Below are 21,070 nucleotides of genomic sequence, written 5' to 3' on the forward strand. Positions count from 1 at the left end.
AAAATAAATATCAAGAATACTAATTAATGTAATTTTTCAAATCAGAAGAGGTTTATGTGTAATTACACCAAACTTAGTAGAGGGCGGTGTAATTATCTTTTTCTTTTTTATGTAAATTTATTTTCAATCTTTTTTAGAGTGGAACCATTTTGTTGTGGTATTTTGATTAAGCAAAATTACCCAAAATTGGTAAGGAAATGAATCATTATATGAAAAAAGAGTAAAATTTTATCGAAGGGCCTTTATGCCCATAACAAGTAATTGAAAAGGGCTAAATATTTGGAGAAAGCAATTGTAAGAGTAAAGTCGAGAAATTCTAGTTCAGATTTCAAACACCTTAACTGATCACTTATCATGTGATTAATATATAATTTAAAAAAAATAAGACTAATTATTTACTTCTTATGTTATGTGATCAGTTCTGTCCAATCAAACTTAATCTAAACTAAAACTTTTAGCAAGAGAGATGTCTTGATGGAATTAAGTTACGGCGAAATGCAATTTGCGAAAAAGAATATTTGAGGGCTTAATTATGAGATATTTTAATATATTTGTTAAAACTTTTACTAAATAATCAATTTATGGGCTCGGAAAAATATAAGTTAAGATCATATAAGCTCTTTAAAAAAAATAACGAGAGCCCTGCTTTTTTCTTTTTCTATTTTTTTAATATCATAATAAATTCTTTAATTTGATTATATAAACATAGAGTATCAAAATTAGTTCTTAAGACACTTAATGATTTTACTCACATTAAAGTATTTGATTTTATTCTTTAAATGACCTAATATATATATATATATATATTAATTTTGAAAATATCTTATAATATATAAAAGCGAATAAAATACTTAAATAAAGCAAGTTACCCCCTGTATAATAAGGTAAATTGTTTTATTTTTAAAAGAACAGAGGGGTAAATTGCTATATTTTTTTTCATATGAGGATAATATGCTTATTTTCAATATCACGGAGGGTAAATTGTTATTCACCCTATATAAATATATAATATAAATTAATTTATGCACTTTTTTTACATCTTATAATTTGAGCGAAAAATCATCGCAATTAATTAATATACTCTAATAAAATTATTGAAAAAATACATGAAATATCGGCATATTTATTGGCAACATTACGTTTAAAATTAATGTAATTATATAATTAGCATTTCAACAATATATATATTACGTACAAAATCATACTTCCCCTCAATTATTTTCCAACAGATGATTCTTTAGTGAGACATGCCCAAAAGTTAAAGAATTGGGACACTGACATCAACTTCATCAAAATCAGAAAGAAATCACATTGCGACGTTGAGTTTTGCTTAAAACCCCACTCTCTCTCCCCACTCAAATTCCCACACTTCTGTGCCAATTTTTTCCCATATATGTGTGTTGATTTCACTCAGTCGTTTTCTACTAGAAGACTGTGTTTTGATTCTCTTTGTCCAGCTGAGAATATTCTCAAAAATAGTTTTAATGGCTCAAAGTGTTTTGGATTTGGGAACGTTACGTCCGCCCTGAACTAGATTAAAATTGGACCATAACTTTTAAATCGTACAACTCGATACAAAAATCCAATAAATATGCAACCTTCTGATGTCGGGTATGACTTTACTACTTTATTCTCGTTTCCAGATTTCGTCTTGTCGCAATATTTCCGACTTACATAACAGAGAGTCGTGACTGAAACCTTTTTGGCGTTGTTCTCAGTGAATTTTGTGAGCGCAAGATGAACCAGAGCAATTCCTAATCCGAGATTTAAGCCTAATTCAAACCTCATATCGACTGGGTTGATAGATAACATTATAAGTATATTCGTATGTATTCCCAAAACCTGTTTTGATCTGTAATGATAATCAGAATTAAAAGAATAAAAAATATTTCAATACCTTAGTTTCTCCATAAATATCAAATTGATACATGAGTTTTTGCAAATACTTGGATCGATACTTGAGTTTCTTCGTAATTATCGAATAGATACCTATGTCTATCTTAAAATATTTTGTAAAGACAAAAATATCCTTTAATCTAAAGTTAATTAGTTTCTCTTTTTTCCATTTGAATCATATTAGTCCTAAGTATTTATTTATTATAATACATTCTATGATAAAAAGAAATAACATAATTTAATTATAATAGTAAAATATTAGTAAGTAGTAATATATAAATATTTTGTCTATATTTGACACAAAAAAATAAAAATACAGTTGATGGGAGCTACTAGTTTTATAAATAAAAAGTTAGGGTAAAACTAAAAAAGTATGGGGCCTTTGAAAGTGACAAAAAGGAAAAAGAAGAAAAAAAGGATAGGTGCACCAATTGATAATGTTTGTTTAATGTCAATTTCATCACATTTAATGTGGGATACAAAATTCCATATAGGAAAAGCCAATTTACCTTCCGTAAGATGTTAGGTAAGTGGATTTATTTTCTAATTTTCTTCTTCAAAATCAATGGGCACCCAAACACTTTCATAATATTTGGATTCGTTTTTTGAGTGTTTTTTGTTGTGTTTTATGGAGATAGAGAGAGAAAAACAAAGATAAATAAGTATGTGTTAAAGATAGTATGTATGTTTGGATTTGTTTTTGGAGATAATTTAAAATAAGTATTATATGTTTAATGTTGTGTTTGGGGAGACAAAAATTACTATTCATTGTCAAATCATGTCTTTTTTATATATATTTATGTATATATGTGTGTGTATATATATATATTTATCTTAAAACAGTTAAAAACACCTAACCTGAAATTAGGTGTTTTTAAATAGTGACAAATATTGGATATGTTTTGACTTGTTTTAAAAACAATTTGAAAATGAAAACAAACATAGCATCTGCTTTTGTAAGACTTGACTCCCTATAATTTGAAAGAAACATATATAGATACAATATTCCAATTAAGAAAATTCAACCATCATGACTTATTGTTTTTACTAAAATTTGTTAATTTTAATCACCATATAAATCTAACTGATACATTAAAAATTAAATTCAATCTTCACTAAATTAAATATCATCGACCACACCTTTTACGACAATTCATAAGATATACGTATTAAGGTATAAATTTAATATGTTCAAATTTGAGACGTTCAATAATAATAATAATAATAATTTAACCATCAAAATACTGTGATTAACAAGATGTAATGATTTATTCAAAACTGTCATCTTTAAATTATAATTTATAATTTACTTAGACAATCAAGTTTATTTTTATATCCAAAACTGTGAGATACAATATAGTTAATTACAGAGCGAGTGATGATTTAATCAACGAAGATATTAAAAAAGAAAAAATAAAAAAAAATAATAATAATTGAAGAAGAGTAATCGCCGCACTGAATCAAATAAAACGTGAAAGCAATTTAAAAGTGATGAAAATTAAAAACGCATTCATGTGGATGTGGGGCGCTGATTGGTTGATGGAAGAAACATCAGAGCATCCGACGTCGCACTAATTGTTTAATCAAAGATAAATTCACACGTGCGGGAAGAATCAAAGCATGTGCAGTCCAGTCCCGCTTGATTATGGTCAAAGTTATTGCTTTATATATATATATATATATATTGTGGCACGCTATTTTTGAGTATATAATAAATAATTTTTTGTATTTTAGAGATATTATAAATCAAAATAAAATATATAAATTAATATATTATATTAAAAAAATAAAAAAAAACTAATTTATTAATTATTATAAAGTTTAAAAATTTGAATAACTTAATTATTTTATCAGTTGAAGGGAATTTTAGCTTTACAAAAAATTAGTACAACAGTGTCATTAACCGCTGTTTGTGATTATGAATGATTTTTCTTTTTATATTATTATAGATATTACTGGTTGTGGCATATCATTCCTATGTGCGTATAATAATAATTTTTTATGCTTTTAAAAAATATATTATAAATAAGAGTAAAATATATAAATAAATACATTACATTTAAAAAAAAAGAAAAAAAACTAATTTATTAATTAATATAAAATTTGAAAAGTTGAATAAATAAGTTATCTTATTGAATAAATAATATTTTTTAATTACTTCAAAAAGAATTAGTGCGGCGATGTTAATCGTTGTTTGTGAGTGTGAACTGTGAATAACTTTTCTTATTTATATTAGTATATAACAAATATACAGAAGTGGTGATTATGTATAGTTCCATAAATGTTAATAACATTGATAAATAAATAAGCCTACACACATGATCACATTAATATCAATAAAGTGATACATCAACTCGGTCAATGAACTCTTACTACAATAAATTGATAAATAAATTATAAAAACATCATATTAAGTGAGACAAATACCCAAACATCTGATTTACTCAAATTTATTCGTACAACCCCAATTTTAACCATCAAATTAAGGTCAAAATTGTCAGTGTTGATGACATACAGTACTTATAAAATCTCATAATTTTCAACCCTTTTGACTCAATAAAACCACCCCCATATTCACCAACCATCAGTCAAAAGATGCACATATATAAAAATATAAAGGAGATTGCTTCTTCTCCAAGGTGGTAATCAAACAGATCAAAAAGAGCACGAGTCGAGCTCGAGTACGTAGTTGTAAAATATTAATGCGGATCGTGTACGTGTGCGAAGAGGAGGAGAGGGAGTTAGGGAGAAAGGCAGCGCCGGGAAGCTGTCCATGCTGCGGAGGGAAAGTGCAGGCTGTAGACATTGAAGGGAAGGGCAGATTCTGCTATCTTCCCGTCTGCTTCAGGATCAAGACCAAGTATTTCTGCACTCTCTGTTCCAAACGTTTGGTCTTTTGCTCCCACATCCATCACTTGTAGTTAATCACACGGTAAATTGGGATGCCCTCACTTAATGTTTGTCATAATTATAAATACATTCTCATTATTTGAAAAATTATAAATATTTCTGAAATTAACGGTAATACCCTTACAACGGCCTAATACGAGAGAGTATTTGTTAGACAACCACTAATTTCAAAAGGTATTTGTTATTTTTCAAATAACAATGAATTATTTGTAATTATGAAAAATTTCAGAGAATCCCGTTATAATTTACTTTTAGTTATATATACACAGTGAGACCAGATAACCATGCACTGCTCTAATTTTGACCTGCAATAGGTTTATATTTGACTTTTTCTTGATTAATTACCTTCTTAATTGTTATTATTTTATTTATTTTTCGGGCAACAAAAGTGAGTTGTTTTTTTTATATGATTTTACGTTGTAATTAATTCTTGATATTTACGTTATTTTTTTGTGAAAAAATTGTCTGTTGCAAAGTTGGTCGGAAACCCAGCTCCGGTGGATGATGTACCCTACTTTTAGGAAATTTTAATTGTGAATTAATAAATATGTTTACCCAAGTGCAAAAATCCTTTATAATTTTTATGTTACTTACAAAATGCATCAAACGATCTGCAGAGATCCGATTTGCTGGAAAGAAAACAAGAGCAACAGTGTCGGGCAGTGGTTGTCAGTTTAGATCTAGTAATACATGAAATTCATCTACCATTGATTGAAGTATACTTTGGAGAAAGGAAAAAAACACAAGTTAATTGTTAACTTCATTAATTCTTGAAATCCGCAATATTGTCGTCAGGTTAATTTATATAATTTTTCGACCCAATTTAGTATCTGCGGTTATCAAAAAGCTTAATTAACTCAAATTCAACACGATAATCGTCAATATTAATTCGATTAACATACATTAATATTTTTATAATCTATGTAGGAGAAATTTTAATTCAAATTGGATTTGGTCAGATCTGAACCGATCATATGAAAAGTGTACACTTGCAGCTAATTGGTGTATAGTTCAAGAAAAGTGGTCTATCACATAACAAGTGTATCGCATCTACTGAGTGATTAATTTAATTTTATCAAACCTAATTTGGGTATGAATTTTTCGTCCATGGAAGTCGTCTGACCTAGACAATCAAGTCATGAAACCACCAAGCGGCTCAAAATCGCACCTAATTTGCTTTTGAGTGATCATAAAATGAGTATTCGAATTTAATTTTAGAATAAATTAATGCACATGACAATTTGATTTGAAATTAGTCTAAAAGTTAGGTATCTGTTAATCATCAAATGATGCAGAATATCGTTTCTAACTTGTCTGAATAACGTTTGAAGTACTTACGTTAAATGCCACCATCGTATGATGAATTCCTTTATTTTTTTCCTTTTTCTATTTGATGAATTATTAGATATACATAAGCAACTTTTATGAAATTGTCTATTTTTTAATTACATTTTAGTGTCACATATTAGTACCGCATCAACGCATGATCGACACGTGTTTCCTTTAAAGTTAAAAATATATATATAATTAAATTAGATTATAATTTAAAAATAAAATTGCATGCAATACACGGTGTATGACTCTAAAACGTGATAGAAGATCATTTGAAAAATTTTAACACGGATCGAGTTTGGTCGAATCTGAATCAATTAAATAACAAGTGCAATATATTATAGAAAAGTGATTAATAATATAATAGGTGTATTATCCTTACTTTTTAATTAACTTAATTTGGCCAAATTTAATTTGAGTAAAAGTTTTTCTGTAAAACAGATCCAAAAATGCACGTGAAATTTTGTGGAGAGAAGGAGGGAAATACAAAGTGGTGCCATACATAAAGCTTCATCGTAACATTACGTCTATAGAAGCTATATGCATTATTGGATGTAGTTATAATCCGAAATTAACAACCCCTAATTTTATATGTTACATATTAACTTTTTTATTATAAAATCTACATTATTTATGTATTTGCGAAAAAAAATATATACACATAATATATATAAAGTATAATATTAATTTAGAATAAAGGATATGAACCTCTTAAACGATTAAAAAAAAAAATTAGTACCCCAAAGCATCTAATCGTCCAAAATTCTTATCCACGTCAAGTTTAGTTGAATCAAATGAATCACATGATAAGTATATCTCATGTAATTGATTACTTTACTTGAATTGTACACCAATCACACGATAAGTATATTACACTTGGCATGTGGTTAATTTTGGTGGCCAACCTCAACCTGGTTAGAGTTTCCCCCACACACCTGACCTGCATATAAATGTGTATATATAAGACAGAGCGGTGACCCAATCATATTAGTAGGAAAAAAACAAACCAAGAGACTGAATTATACGCTATGTGCTTTATGGATTCATGTGTTGGAGAAGAAAAAGAAATAAGGAGAGACGAGGCGGCGGGAAGGTGGCGGCCGTGGATGTGGAGTGCAAGTGCAGGTTTTCCTTCCTCCTCCCAGTTGGCTTTGTAGTGAAGAGGAGGTATATCTGCAGTCATTGCGCCAAGCGATTGGTGTTGTCTTCGTTGTAGACGTTCTGCGTTTGGTGAGGATGATGCGTCATGCATGGTGCTGGTATGTACAAGTTGTTTGAAGCGTCTGGTCTGATTGAGACAAAGATCTGAAAACGTGCTTACATCTGAAAACGTGCTTAGTTTATGGCTAGAAGATTCTAAATAGCATTTCATTGTAAGAGCTCAACATTTCCTCAGAAGAATAACCAAATCTCCGTATTCCTAGCCTTTGCAATATTGAGCTCCAATTATCCAGTATTGGGAGGTATTCACAGGGATAAAATATTTACTGGGATTATGGTTATGGATTCCCTAAAAAATTATGGAAGAATGAATAGAACCAAACAGTTGAGGTCAAGGCGGTACGTAGCTACAAGGGCAATACATAAACCACGGGCCATCTTAGGTTTTTTAGTGAAGGCATGACTAAAAGTTTCTTCACACCATAAACATCCTGCCATATTTCCAAATTTGAACCATTTAGATGGATGTAACTGCACGCCAATGGATAGAGGAGAAATCTTGGCGCCAGAATTAGCTAGAAGCAACTTGGCTACCATAAAAGAAAGAGAGCAGCGAAAAATCATTGTTTGCATCAATAATCGAATGCTTATGTATCAAAGAACAAAAATTTAAATCGGACCAAGTGAATCCCAAGGAAAAACAATACAAGACTACAGCAAACATACCCAAAACAACACATTACTATTAAATAGGCAATAATCAGCTAAACCCAAGTCTTGGAGAAAATGCAAAATTGCAGTTGATTCAACTTTGAGGGTCATATCTCAAATAATAACTACAAAATTCAAGCATAAACCTCTGGTTCTAATGACATAACTCTGCAGAAGTCTTGAAAATTTAAGAAAAAACAAAGTCTAGGCAAAGCAGATCTGCAGGAAAACTTAGTTCATCCTCCTGATGAGTTCATTAATGTAATCCTCGCGGTTACCAGCATCACCACCTTCAACATAATGGTTCCTCTTCTTCTTCAAACCACCGAGAGGTGCCTTCAGTTGGAATGGCCACAAGAAGTTGTTTGCTTCCTTGAAATGGGGCCCCACAGTCATGACCTCGTGAATGAGATCTTCCACGCAAATTATTCCATACTTGCCCAGTACCTATTATAAAACAGCAGAATGTAAAGACAGATAAGAAAATAAAAAATTTCATCACCATTTATCACATTTTATGCATGTTAATAAATCAACCTGCTCAATTATCGAGTTGTCAGTCAAAGCAATTCTTTGCTTGTTTACTTTTCCATAACCCCTCTTGTAAATCAACTCCTTGACACTTTTTAGATTGGGGTACCTGAAATTTTGAAAAGCATCAAATAGAGGTCAGATAACTTATTGAAACAACGCAAGTAAAATGCTGCGCATTAAGCTATAGCTTACCCATATGTGACATAAGGCTCAACCCTGTGCAGCATGTTCATCGTAGCTTTGTTCACTTTCAAAAAGACGCCATTAAAGATCTGAACAAGTGTCAAATGAAAACCATGAAATAACATACAATCGCTAAAGCAGGACTTGAGAAGCTTTCTACCCAAAACGAGATTGAAAAAAGGGACTTAACTAAAGAAGCTGCAGATAAGTAACAATGACAAATCAACAGGTCTTCTCAAATTTGGCATGCTAAGATGCAGCAAAACTCGACAACAACCATGACATATATACAGACTACATCATTCAAATCTCTAAACTATAACAGGAAAAGAACAAACAGTTAACAACAATGTCAAAATACAAATACTAAAAGTACCTGCCGCAATCTGAGAAGCTGCAGAATTTTCTTGGTCCTTGGGTGCATTGCATTAATTCTGAAAAATTACAATAAAACTCACAAATTAAAGTTTCGCACACACTGTACAGCACACTGCATAAGTTCATAAGTGCACAAAACCCTTACCCGCGGATTCTGATGATGAACAAAAGCTTAGCTTCTGGGTTGACATAGAAGCCACCCTTCAATCTGGCTTCACGCTTCAACTGAATCAATTCCTTCTCCTATACAACAATAAAAAATTAAATTAGAGAAGTAGAAAGAATATAAACAAAGTAGAAGAGTGAATTTGATTCTAATACAGAGACAATCAAAGTACATACTTGTTGCTCATACTCCTTTGCATATACTCTTGCTTTCTTGCAGATCAACTTTCGGGTCTCAGCTTTCTTCTTCTTTGCCTCTTCAACCTCTTTCGACTTTGCAAGGGCCCACTCTTCAGCCCTCTTCTGCTTCTTCAAAACTGACTCCGGAACTACCACATTACCTTTAGCCTCAGCCATCTCTGTGTAAAAGCAATCAGCTATCAGGGGGGAACATACATGTCAAACTTCAAAAGATAACTGCCCTCATACTCAGGCACAAACCAAATTATAATTATTAGCAACCACAATGCAATAAACAATCAATATATACTTGTTAGATTTACAACTGAAACTTGACCATAAAAGAATTGATCATAGTATGAAAGATTGCAGGACATGAGTCAAAGATTTAGCTAATACATTTCAAAAGTAGATCAACCTCCCTTTTATGCAGACGATACAAGCATTATCTGAAATTACTTAGATCCATAAAACCACGCCCATAAACAAACTAATCACCTAAACCTTATGCATGGTCGGAAAAGTGGCGCATTAAAAAAAAAGTTATTGAATTCGTGACATGAGCTTTTTGGGACGTTGTGAAGAAACATACATTTGAATCACAGTTCAATAAATTTATTAAAAAACTATGTTATGCAATTCTTCTTACTTCCAAATGAGCATGTCCCAATTAATAACCAATTCTTTCCATTTCAAACTCATGAGTAATTCAACTACAAATCACAAACAAAATACAAGCATATGCATCCAAACAAAAAAAAAACAAACATAGAATTTCCCCAAAGAAAAAGATCAGAACATTGTTTTGATTTTTCTTTTGATCCAGTCGCTTGTTCCAAACATGAAAGAGCATTATCTAGCACAATAAAACAGAATCATATGTGTTTCCACTATTTCTATGACAACCGAATCAATTAAAAAAAATCACTAACGCTGTTCAGAACCCAAATTAATCCCAAAATCAGGTGCTCGCGTCGTTCAATCAGTATGAATTCATATTACAAAAACATAAAACAGCATAACGACAGTTATCGATCTACGGTATTAGCACATTACCTGATTGAAACAAGCGCAGGGGCACTAGGGTTTCTGCTGAAGTAGAGGCTCCGAGAAATGTAGTGAGAAAACCCTAGCTTATTTATATAGTGTACTCGAGAGTTTGGACCTTAATTGGGCTTAAAGGCTTTTAAGATATACAATCAGACCTGAATAATAATAGCCCAATTCCACTTGAACTCAATGGCCCAACGGCCCAACACATCCCGAGTACGATCTGAAACCAATGACCCTAATCCTTAAAAATAGAAATTTGGAGTATTTCGTTTAGACTCCTCTCAAAATATTGAAAAACATACCTAATTATTCAATTATTTGTTGATTAAAAAAATTATAATGTATAATTTTTTTAGATTTGTTCACTTATATTTAGATAAATTAATTGATAATAATCTAATCAAATTGGGGGAAACAATAAACTATTGGATAAATATTATATTTGGTCTCTTAAGTTTTTTTTTAGAATCACTTTAGTCCTCCAACTTCCTTTCTTGACTTTAGCATCCTTAAACTTTAATTCTTGTCTCAATTTGGTCCGTCTGACCAGTTTTTGGTGAAAATGTGCCCGGATATTTACTTTTCAAAGAGTAAAATGGTCAATAAATTTGATCTTATCATTTTAATCCCTTAGGTTCGTTAAATTATCAAATTAATATCTTTTTACACAAAAAAATAACCTTTTTATATTTTTTTATGTTGATATATATGTTGCAATTATCTTATAGCAATAATAAAAACTTTGAACTCTTGTAAATATAATAATAATATGATGCTTAACTTAAAATAAATAATCTCTTATTTTTAGTAGTTAAAAAAATCAAAATTATAAAAATATGAAAATATAATAAAACAAACCAAAGTCAGTAACTTTTTATTTCAAGAGTTAATGAAAACTGTAAAAAAGTTAAGCCTTAACAATATTTATTAAATATCTTATGTTTGGGTTTTTGAAAAAAAGAGTTAGTACATTATACTTTTTAATAGATTATTTAATATGTTTTCTAAATATATAGTCCCATTCTCTAGAAAAGAATCTATAAAACCTCTTAATATGAATTTTATGTATATTTGAAATCCACCAAATAATCTAATTAAAAGTACAATTCATCAAAAAAAAATTTCAAAATTGTAGCTGTTAATATTTAAAAATATTATTAAGATTTAATTTTATTAGACATATCTTTAAATCCTATGATTAAAGAACTAAATTAGATTTTTTTTTGTACTTTTAGATTATATAAGTTTATAAATTTATTTGTAATTTTGATAATTTTTTCCCTTTTAAAAATGAAAAAGGGATTATTTTCCTTTAAGTTAAAGAATATGTTAATATTATGTTCACAAGAGTTCAAAGTTACCATTTTTCATACACGATAATTGCATCTTAGCATATAAAAACATATAAAAAAATGGTTTTCTTTATAAAAGGACTAATTTGATAATCTTACAAACTTAAAAAATTAAAGTGATAAAATAAAATTTAAATTGACCATTTTACCCTACAAAAAGTCAAACTCCAATTATATTTTCATCTAAAAATGGTCAGATAGACCAAAATAATACAAAAATTAAAGTTTATGAATGCTAAAGTCAAGAAATAAACTTGATATTTTAAAGTAATCTTTTAAACAAAAATATAAGATAATAAATATAACATTTACCCTAAAATATTTTTCTTAGATCATAATTGGGTACATATATCTCATGGCTAACGATGAGTAGAAATTCAAACCCAAACCCAATATTTTAGCTTATCATGGGTTTGGGTCTGACATTATGTATTGGGTCTAGGTTTAGGTTTCTATTTTTTTGTTTTTTTATTTAAGGAATTGTCATTTTAACCTATATATAAATAATTTATTACATCATTTAATATATTAAAATTTTGAAATATATTAATTATTTCAATTCAAAGCGCACATTTGAGTGAAACAAACAAGAATACATTATAGAAGCAAATCATCAGTCATCCATGTTCGTGAAATTTAAACCCATAATTTCTTGATTGTGGGGTTTCAATTCCACTTAAGTAGCATTTTAATAATAATAAATAAATAAATAAATATGTCAAGTGAATTTCTCATCAAGAAGAAAAAAGGGTCAAGTAAATCAGTTGCAATATGATGGTATAAGTCATTTTTTGTCCAATAGAAAATTTGAGATTAATTTCAAATACGTATCCAAGTTGGCCACATAAAAATAAGGGATAAATACACTGTTTTTTCATGAGATTTGGTTTAATTATATATAAATTTTTGTGATTTAAAAAATTATATTTAGTCTTGTTGATGTATATATTTTTTTTTTAATAAATAGATCCACTCTTTAGTCAATATACATAGAATTTGTTGATATTAACAGTAAAAATCGAACAAATTTCTACATATACTACCAATTAACTTATTGCAAATTAAACAAATATATATATTTACCAAATCATGCTTATACATATTCACACTCTAATAAATTTGATGAGGTATATCGTCATCCTTATAAAGGTAATTTTACAAATACTTTTTTGACTTTCAATGAGTCTACGTATAATTAGACTAAAAATCTAATATAAATATATTGTAATGATCCCTAAAAATAACTAAACTTATTTTGTAATTTTATATTAAAATTTCACTTGTCAAAGTAATAAGGATAGCAATGAACCCTTAATTAATTGCAGCCTCACAGATAATATCCACCCTAAGATTAGGTTAATTCTTAGTTAATGTTTTAAATTAAAGGGAAGTTAATCTGAATTAGGAAAAGGTGGGCCCATTGATACTCTATCAGACCCATTTTATTGAACCGTGGAAAGTGTTCACACCGGCACCGTATCAAGGTGTCCAATATTTGTGGGCTGGGCCCATGACTTGACCATTCAGCTATAGCTGTCGGCCCACCTCATATGGGCCCAATGTTCCGTCCCATTATTATATCCATGTAACACGTGAGCGCATGTGCACCGACTACGCGGTTAGTGTTCCTTTCTTTTCCTGTTGCTTTTTTCCCCAAGACGACAGCCCGTAAAGAAGAAAACGACGCCTAAAGAATCGAAGATCAAACTATAAACAACAGACCCCTTTGAAGCCCTAACCTGTGCCACAGATTAAGCCATGATCTCATCCGCATTTCCTGCCCATGAATTTCTCATCAATTTCCAAGCATAAATTTTCATCCCACCAAAATTGAATTGATTACGTTACAAGTATAATACATTTATTGTGTGATTAATATCGCTCAGTCAAACCTGATTTCAATAATTGTGGGAAGACTTCCCGTTTTCTTTTTCATTCCACCAATTTCAGAAAATGTTAAAATTGTATAATTTTATATATTTAGTTTAAATATTTTAACTCGGCCTCAAATCTGAGCACCTTCATAAACTCTCGACGTTGTTAGTAAAAAGATAAAGGAATATATTACTTTCGGACAAATTATTAACTTAACATAGAAACAAAAAAAATAGATTATAAAAGAAACATGATTTTACATTAAACAGTGATTGTCTATCAAAAACACAACATTAAACATACAATATTTATATATGAAAAGATATATGATTTGACAATGAACAGTATTTTTTGTCTTCCAAGATTCCAACATCAAATCTACGCCACTTATTTTAAAATATTTTAAATTACCTCAAGACATAGATTCAAACATATAATCTTCAACACACACTAATTTATATCTAATTTTCTCTTATTATCACCACTACACAGAACAAAAAATTCAAAATACAAATCCAAACATTATTTCAAATTCCAACAGTTTTGTTCCTTATTTTCGTGGAAGTTTCGGAATGTACTCTTTACTGAATAATTGGTTCTCGTCTTATTTAAGCAAAGGAGAAAAATGAATTGGTTTTGAAAGAAATGGGACAACCTTTTCTTTCTTTCTTTCTTTTTTTTCCTGCTAAAATAGGTTAAAAAAAAAAAAAATTAAGGTAGAAACGGTTTATTAGTCGTCCCATAAATTTAAGTACTTAAGGTTGATCGAAAATATTGAGAATTCTGAATGACATTAAATAAAAATAATTAAGTGAAGTTTGCAGTCTAAAAAATAAAAGCGCGCAAATATTTAGATTCGATATGACCTGAATGACCTCTTTTGATGAACTTACGTGTCGATTTGTATAATCAGACGTCTTTGAACCAATTTTGATATATATATATATATCGGTAATAAATACTTATTTACAAAGGTAACGAAATAATCTTTATATAGTTCAATTAAATCAAATTAATTAGGCGTTATGTGTATGAAATTAATATGTATACATTGAATTGAGTTATTAATCATAAATTCCACAACGATGTTATGTATATATGTCCAACTCGGAATTTGCATGGAAGCTACGCTCTGACATAAACTAACACATAGATATTGACCTCTTACACTACATGTAGAGGCGTCTATATATGATGGCAGGACCCAGCTACTTAACACCCTTTCCACATTATTTTTGCAGAATTTCCAGTGTTGGAAAATTGGTGAAAATTACACTTTTAGTCTCTTCGGATAGAAAATTCGTCATTTTTAGACTTATACTTTATGAAACTTTTAAATGATCCCAAAGTTAGAAAAAGATCGACATATCTAGTCCCATAAATTGTGTAAAGCAAGAACTAAATATGTCAAAATTTCTCAATTTCATGACCATTTTGAAAATCCCGTAAAGTAGTATCTTATAAGACTAAAAATATAATTTTACAAAAAATTTGTTTAAGTTAGGGTTGTTTATACAAAAATTTCAAATCGTTAATATATTACGCCATCGTTCTAATAACTCTAAACTGATTGATCTAGAAATATTAATATAATTTTTTAAAAAAATTAATAATTGAGAGATCGGATAATATTTTCAAAAAATAAAACTCTAAAAATCAAAATTATTGGGTAGATAGTGTCCATGAGATATAGATGGTCATGTGCGTCGGTTTTTATGTCAATCTCTTGCGAATTGATTCAGATTCAATCAAATTTAATTTAAATTAAAATTATATATATTTATATATATTGCAAAAGCATTTTAAATAGAAGTGCCTAAATTTCAAGAACTATATATACTATTGCGTGCTACGTACAACTTTCATGTTGTATTTTTTGTTTGTTTTCTAATTCCTTGTCCGCGTCATGAGTCTGTCGATCTCAACTCACGCACACATAAAGGGGAGACAGATTTTTCCTATCTTAGCAGCTAGCACATAAAATGTGTAAAACAATATAACTACTACTAGTAATTTGCGGCACATTTTATATCTGTGCGACTTTTATAAATATTATATAAAATAAAATATTTAATTATTATTTAGTAAATTATATATAAAATAATTAGTTAATATTTAAAAAATATACCAAAAAAGAGAGAAACGCTAAAGAGGTGCGCACCCTTAATATACAGTATAGATGTATAAATTTCGAGTTGATGGGTAGACTAGCATCACATTACCCATCGACCCTTAATGTCTAAGTCTCCCAATTTGTTAATGCCCTTTAGTTAGTTGGTAAGAATAAATTGTTTCTAGTCAGATAATAAATAATTTTGATTTTTTCTATTGTGCTAATTGTATTCATCAATAACGTATAAGGCTTAAATTAATGTTTACTTCTTCTTATATGGATTCGGGATAAAATTCAAGTCCATGATAAAATATGATGTGATGGGATAATTCATGCCACCTTATAAGGTGGGATGATTTATCCCACAACTTATTCCATCAGTATAATAGACACAAAGACCAATTTCTCACTCAATTTCCCCACTTCTGTTTGTCTCTCTCTCTATATATGTATAATATAAATTATATATTTATACTAAATAAGATATTTATCCATTTTCTATAAATTACTATTTGATATATTTATATATACTATACAATAAAATATCAATAAAAATGTTTCGCCTTTTTAAATTAATCTTATCCACATTGCAAACATATGATATATGATAATATTTTTATCCTAATATTTTATCAAATAGAGTAAACAACATTTAATTGATCCCAAGTTATCATACCCTATATTTAATCTTGGGTTATTATATCCAATAAATTAGACGATGCCTAAGTATTTCTGTAAAAACTCTAAATAGTTTAAAAAATATACCGTGCCTCGACTGGGCATATGATTTTCGATTTGATAAGGATATGTTATAATTTTTGAGGAGAGGATGTAAATGACCTCCCCTGAAAAGCAAAATTACTTCATGCGGGTGAGGATCCACACGTTTCACAACTCAACCCGCTTCAGGACCCAACTCCGATCCAAGACCCGAATATGAACTGTAAAATTCAAGTTTGGGATTAATTGCTCCACGTAGCCCAAACAAGCGAATACATTCAGGCTTGTAAATACATTGTTTACACTTTATTTATAGTAAGTCGCAATTATTACAACCAACAACATTAAATATCTTCTCTCGATTTCAAGCTGATTTAAGGATCGAATGATCTTAGCTAGTTAGGACCTCCCAACACGCCTAACAACTTTTTTCTTTCTTAAGCACCTGACTTCATCTGAAATACCATTGAAGTGACCTATTCTGATCACGAATCAAAGTTATTTATTCTATCAAAATATCTGGAAAAAGGGGATATATATTGATAGGGGGGGAGGTGTATTTTTCCCGGAAATTTCTGAGACCCTGACTAGGCAACAACTCCTGTAGGCTCCAACCACGAAATCCTGATAAATATATTAGAAATTCAAATTCTTTGGTTGTATATATATATTCGTATGCTGGCTCATGAATGGAAGCTTCAAAAGTAAGAAGAGGAAGCACACTTCCAGGACAAGCAATCAGTTGCAGTGGATATGAATATGATGTGTTGTTCCTCACAAAGGTACGCGGTAGCTACCTTACCTGCTTTTGTGTGGGACGAAAAGTCCGAGTTAAGTAAACGCGTCATCTGCACCACCTTTCTACACTATTCTTCCCCTTTTTTTTTTTTGTAAATTTGTATTATTTTCATTTTAATGTTACGAGTTTGAATTTTTATGTAACGTTTACCTTGTTGTGTAAAGTGTATGACGGCCAACATATGTAACATGTAACACTCGATTGAGTGGTGATTAGACTAAATTAATGTATATACTAATGTGTTTGTAGGATTATAGTGACGATTTTATTTAAAATTAATAATCAAATTAAAGTATTTTTACGGAAGAATATACAAATACAGAACTCTTAAGTAGACCTCATCATATATACATATATATAGATATTTCTATAAAGATGATTTAGTACATCATTTTTTAATATATAATAAAAACTACAATAAAAAATCGATCAACACTTGGATTATTGGGACTTGAACTCATAATTCTTTTGTCGTTGAAAAACCTAATCTTACTAATTAAACAAAGTATTCCCAACTAACAAAACATACTATGTGTTCCTAGTAATTGTGTACTTCTTTTTTCTTTTTAGGGTAAATTGCGTTGACACCCCCTAAAATTATAATTGTAAATAAAATTATACCCTATATTCGAATGTTTAACTTACACAGATACCACTTTAAAAATATTATAGCAATACCCTTCATGAGTATAGCTATAATTTTGCAAAAGTTAAGGGGTATTTTTATAATTTGACCTAACTTCAGATGGTGTCGATGTAATTAACCGTTGTTTTTATTTTAATTTTTCAAGGATATAGTAGAATACTTATTAATGCTGATTAATCAATTACTATGACTCCTAGCTAGGTTCTATTACACTCTCTTCATTCTTTTTTAATAATTACTTTTAAAATTATTGATTTAATAATATCTAATAATGTTAAAATTATTGAAAACTCAATATGATAAGTCACTCAACAAATTAACAAAGTTAACCACATGCACTACTGCAGCAAATGTAGTTAGTTCTTTAATATATGTATATATAATTATATCATTAATATTAGTTGCAGCGTGGGAGAGTGAGTGATATATAAGAGCTGTGTCTTAATTCTACGTGCATGTGCAGTGGTGAACAGGGGCGGTGGAGAAGAGTGGGCCAGGGGCGCTGCTTATTGTGAAAGTGACGAGCCGTATTCATATTTAAGAGGGATCGCCGTCGACGGCGCCCGTGACTCGCACACAACGCAGGTGCTGTCACTTTTACCAACCGCTTAGGTCAGTTAGGATTGTGCATGTTTTTGTTCTTTTTTCATGTATATATCATCAACTGAAACGAAAAAAAAAATATTTTTTTAATCCTTTAATTTTACTCCATATTAATTTTAGTTTGGTATTTATGCCAGTTTTTGACGTATTTGAAAAATCAATTTTTGTTTCTGAAACGGCTAAAAGAAATATTTTTAGGTCAAAGTTAGAATCACATTGGGAGGTGCTTCTAGTTGATTTAATTTTTTTTATAAATAAATTCAACTTTATTTTTAAACTACTCCACCCTCATTTTAATAATCTTAATTCAATTTTATTCTTTTTAATTTATTTTTAAAATTATATATTTAAAATTGATATTGAAATTTTAAAATTATTTATTTGCTATATCATCTAAGTATATTATTTTGTTCACATGTTATTAATTAATTAATGAAATGAATCTTTTTGGCAATTATGCAAGTTATTGTGTATGGATAAATAATTATACTACTTAGTGGGAGCATTATTAAATTAAACATATTTTTATAGTTTTTAAAAATAAATATAAAATATACTAATCAAAATGAAATTTATTATTTTTTTGAAAAAAATAATTATTTAGTGACAAACAACAAGTAAAATAACAAGCAAAAAAGTAGTATCACTATGAAAAAATACTATTGGCTATAATATTAGTGGCTATAGCTAAAAATCATGAGAAATAACTACTGTTAACTACGATTAAAAGAAATCGATGGAAAAAACTAGTTTTTCCACCATGAAAAAATTATTTGCCACTGCTAAAAGCTATTGTCAAAATATTTAACCATGACAAATGTTTTAGCCACCATCAGAAAAACTACGGCCAACAACCACTGTATGGCCGTGATCAGTAACTATTTGCTAAGACTATTTGTTATTAACCATAGTTAAATATTATAATTCTTCTAGCGTATAACACATAAAGATAAAATAGTATTTTTAATCAACTAAATTTATCCTAGAAGTAATTTATCTCCAAACACTATCAAATTTAACTTTTATCTACTTTTAATTTTCTTACAAACACTACTCACTTTTAATTATACTATAACTTCCAATTTTTTCTATAAAATCACTTTTTTAAAATTATAAGTTTTTGCAAATATTTCCTTTGCATGCAATTTTCGCCAAGATTCTAAAAATTAGAAGAAAATTAACCGCATGATAGGTAGTTTGTTGAATTTTAGACAACTTATAAAAACATACGATTATGTGTAATGACATGTGGTCAGGATTGCTCACAATGCATTATTTACTATAAACAATATTAAATAATTTTTATATTAGTTATTAATTTTTAAAAAGTAAATCAAATTTCTCAACTTGTTTACAGTATATTTTAACTTTCTTTTATTTTTCTTAATTCTTTTAAACACCTTTAATTAAAATTCAATTATTATTTTTATTTTTATTTTTAAATTGCTGGCGACGCGCCATCACCTATGCCTCTGTAGAGGAGAGCGTCGCGCCCTACTCACCTTTGGGCAGTGACGATTACCTAAACTGTTTCCCACCTTAGTGGAGGGTAACAACGTCTCCATCTCCCGCCACTTCTGGGCGACGGCTTCTAGGGTTATATGTAAAAAATTATCATAATAGTCAAACTAAAAATAGTTCAAAATTCTTGGTATACAAGGTTACTGATTCATTTCACCGTAGGAACAAAAAATGAGCCTTTTTAAAATTTGTAGAACTAAAAGTATACAGATTTTAAATTACGGGATAAAAAATATATTTTTTTTATTTTCACATATATCCAATCAATATTATCTAGACGGGTTTCATGTAATTTATCCCTCCGTGATATTGCAAATGATCAAATTATCCCCATATAAAAAAAATATTGATAAATATAGGGGTAAGTTCCTGCATTTTTAAAAATACAGGAGGTAAATTGTTGTATTTTAAAAAATATAGAGGGATAAATTATTAAATTTTTTTATAAAAAATAATTTACTCATTTACAATTTCACAATAATTACTTGTATTTTTTTCCAATTCTAGACTCATGTACATTGTCAGTAGGACTCTTACCTATTTGGGAGAGGAAAACAATAACAACTATTTCACATCAGTTTACTCTCTTTTCCGGTTTCCTTCCAAATTTTCCTAATCTTACTATTCAACATGAAAACGCACCGTATCTTTTCCTCCTTTTGACTTAAAAAAAGATAGAATATCTTCCATATGTCTTCCCGGGAAATTTCATCCTTTAATAAAGATTAAAGTTTTTTTTTTAAATTTATTATTAATAAAAATATTAGTATTAAACACGTTGTATATAATTAAAAATATTCGATATATACTGTTGTTGGCCGGACAAATTAAATTTTCACCGTCTACTTAGGTCATAATTTAAAATGCGCCGAACAAGAATAATTAGAATGGTGTCGCCTGCACGTTTTCATAATTTATGAGTGATTGTTGACTGATAT

General features: G+C 29.3%; 3 protein-coding genes across 4 annotated transcripts; 2 read left to right on the forward strand and 1 right to left on the reverse strand.

Annotated features, from left to right (window-relative positions):
• Window positions 1-4,446: 4,446 nt before the first annotated feature.
• Window positions 4,447-7,057, forward strand: LOC105173909 (uncharacterized). Its single transcript, XM_011095817.3, has 2 exons — window positions 4,447-4,828; window positions 5,424-7,057. The coding sequence occupies exon 1, from the start codon at window positions 4,599-4,601 to the stop codon at window positions 4,815-4,817; it is 219 nt and encodes a 72-aa protein (XP_011094119.1). The 5' UTR covers window positions 4,447-4,598; the 3' UTR covers window positions 4,818-4,828; window positions 5,424-7,057.
• A 57-nt stretch (window positions 7,058-7,114) lies between these two features.
• LOC148785105 (uncharacterized) lies at window positions 7,115-8,196 on the forward strand. The gene has a single exon (XM_088875702.1). The coding sequence runs from the start codon at window positions 7,184-7,186 to the stop codon at window positions 7,352-7,354; it is 171 nt and encodes a 56-aa protein (XP_088731828.1). The 5' UTR covers window positions 7,115-7,183; the 3' UTR covers window positions 7,355-8,196.
• On the reverse strand, window positions 8,023-10,644 carry LOC105173910 (large ribosomal subunit protein uL30y). Of its 2 annotated transcripts, none has more exons than XM_011095818.3 (7): window positions 10,507-10,644; window positions 9,448-9,629; window positions 9,251-9,348; window positions 9,104-9,161; window positions 8,737-8,816; window positions 8,548-8,650; window positions 8,023-8,457 (listed from the first exon to the last, which is right to left on the reverse strand). In XM_011095818.3, exons 2-7 carry the CDS (start codon window positions 9,625-9,627, stop codon window positions 8,242-8,244), a joined length of 735 nt encoding a protein of 244 aa, XP_011094120.1. In that variant the 5' UTR covers window positions 9,628-9,629; window positions 10,507-10,644; the 3' UTR covers window positions 8,023-8,241. The 2 variants fall into 2 exon arrangements, with proteins under 2 accessions (XP_011094120.1, XP_088731827.1); XM_088875701.1 differs by having other exon boundaries at window positions 9,448-9,647; window positions 10,507-10,549.
• Window positions 10,645-21,070: the final 10,426 nt, after the last annotated feature.

Source organism: Sesamum indicum, linkage group LG11 (genome assembly GCF_026168435.1).
Source record: "Sesamum indicum cultivar Baizhima isolate 11 linkage group LG11, ASM2616843v1, whole genome shotgun sequence".
NCBI classification, from domain to species: Eukaryota; Viridiplantae; Streptophyta; class Magnoliopsida; order Lamiales; family Pedaliaceae; genus Sesamum; species Sesamum indicum.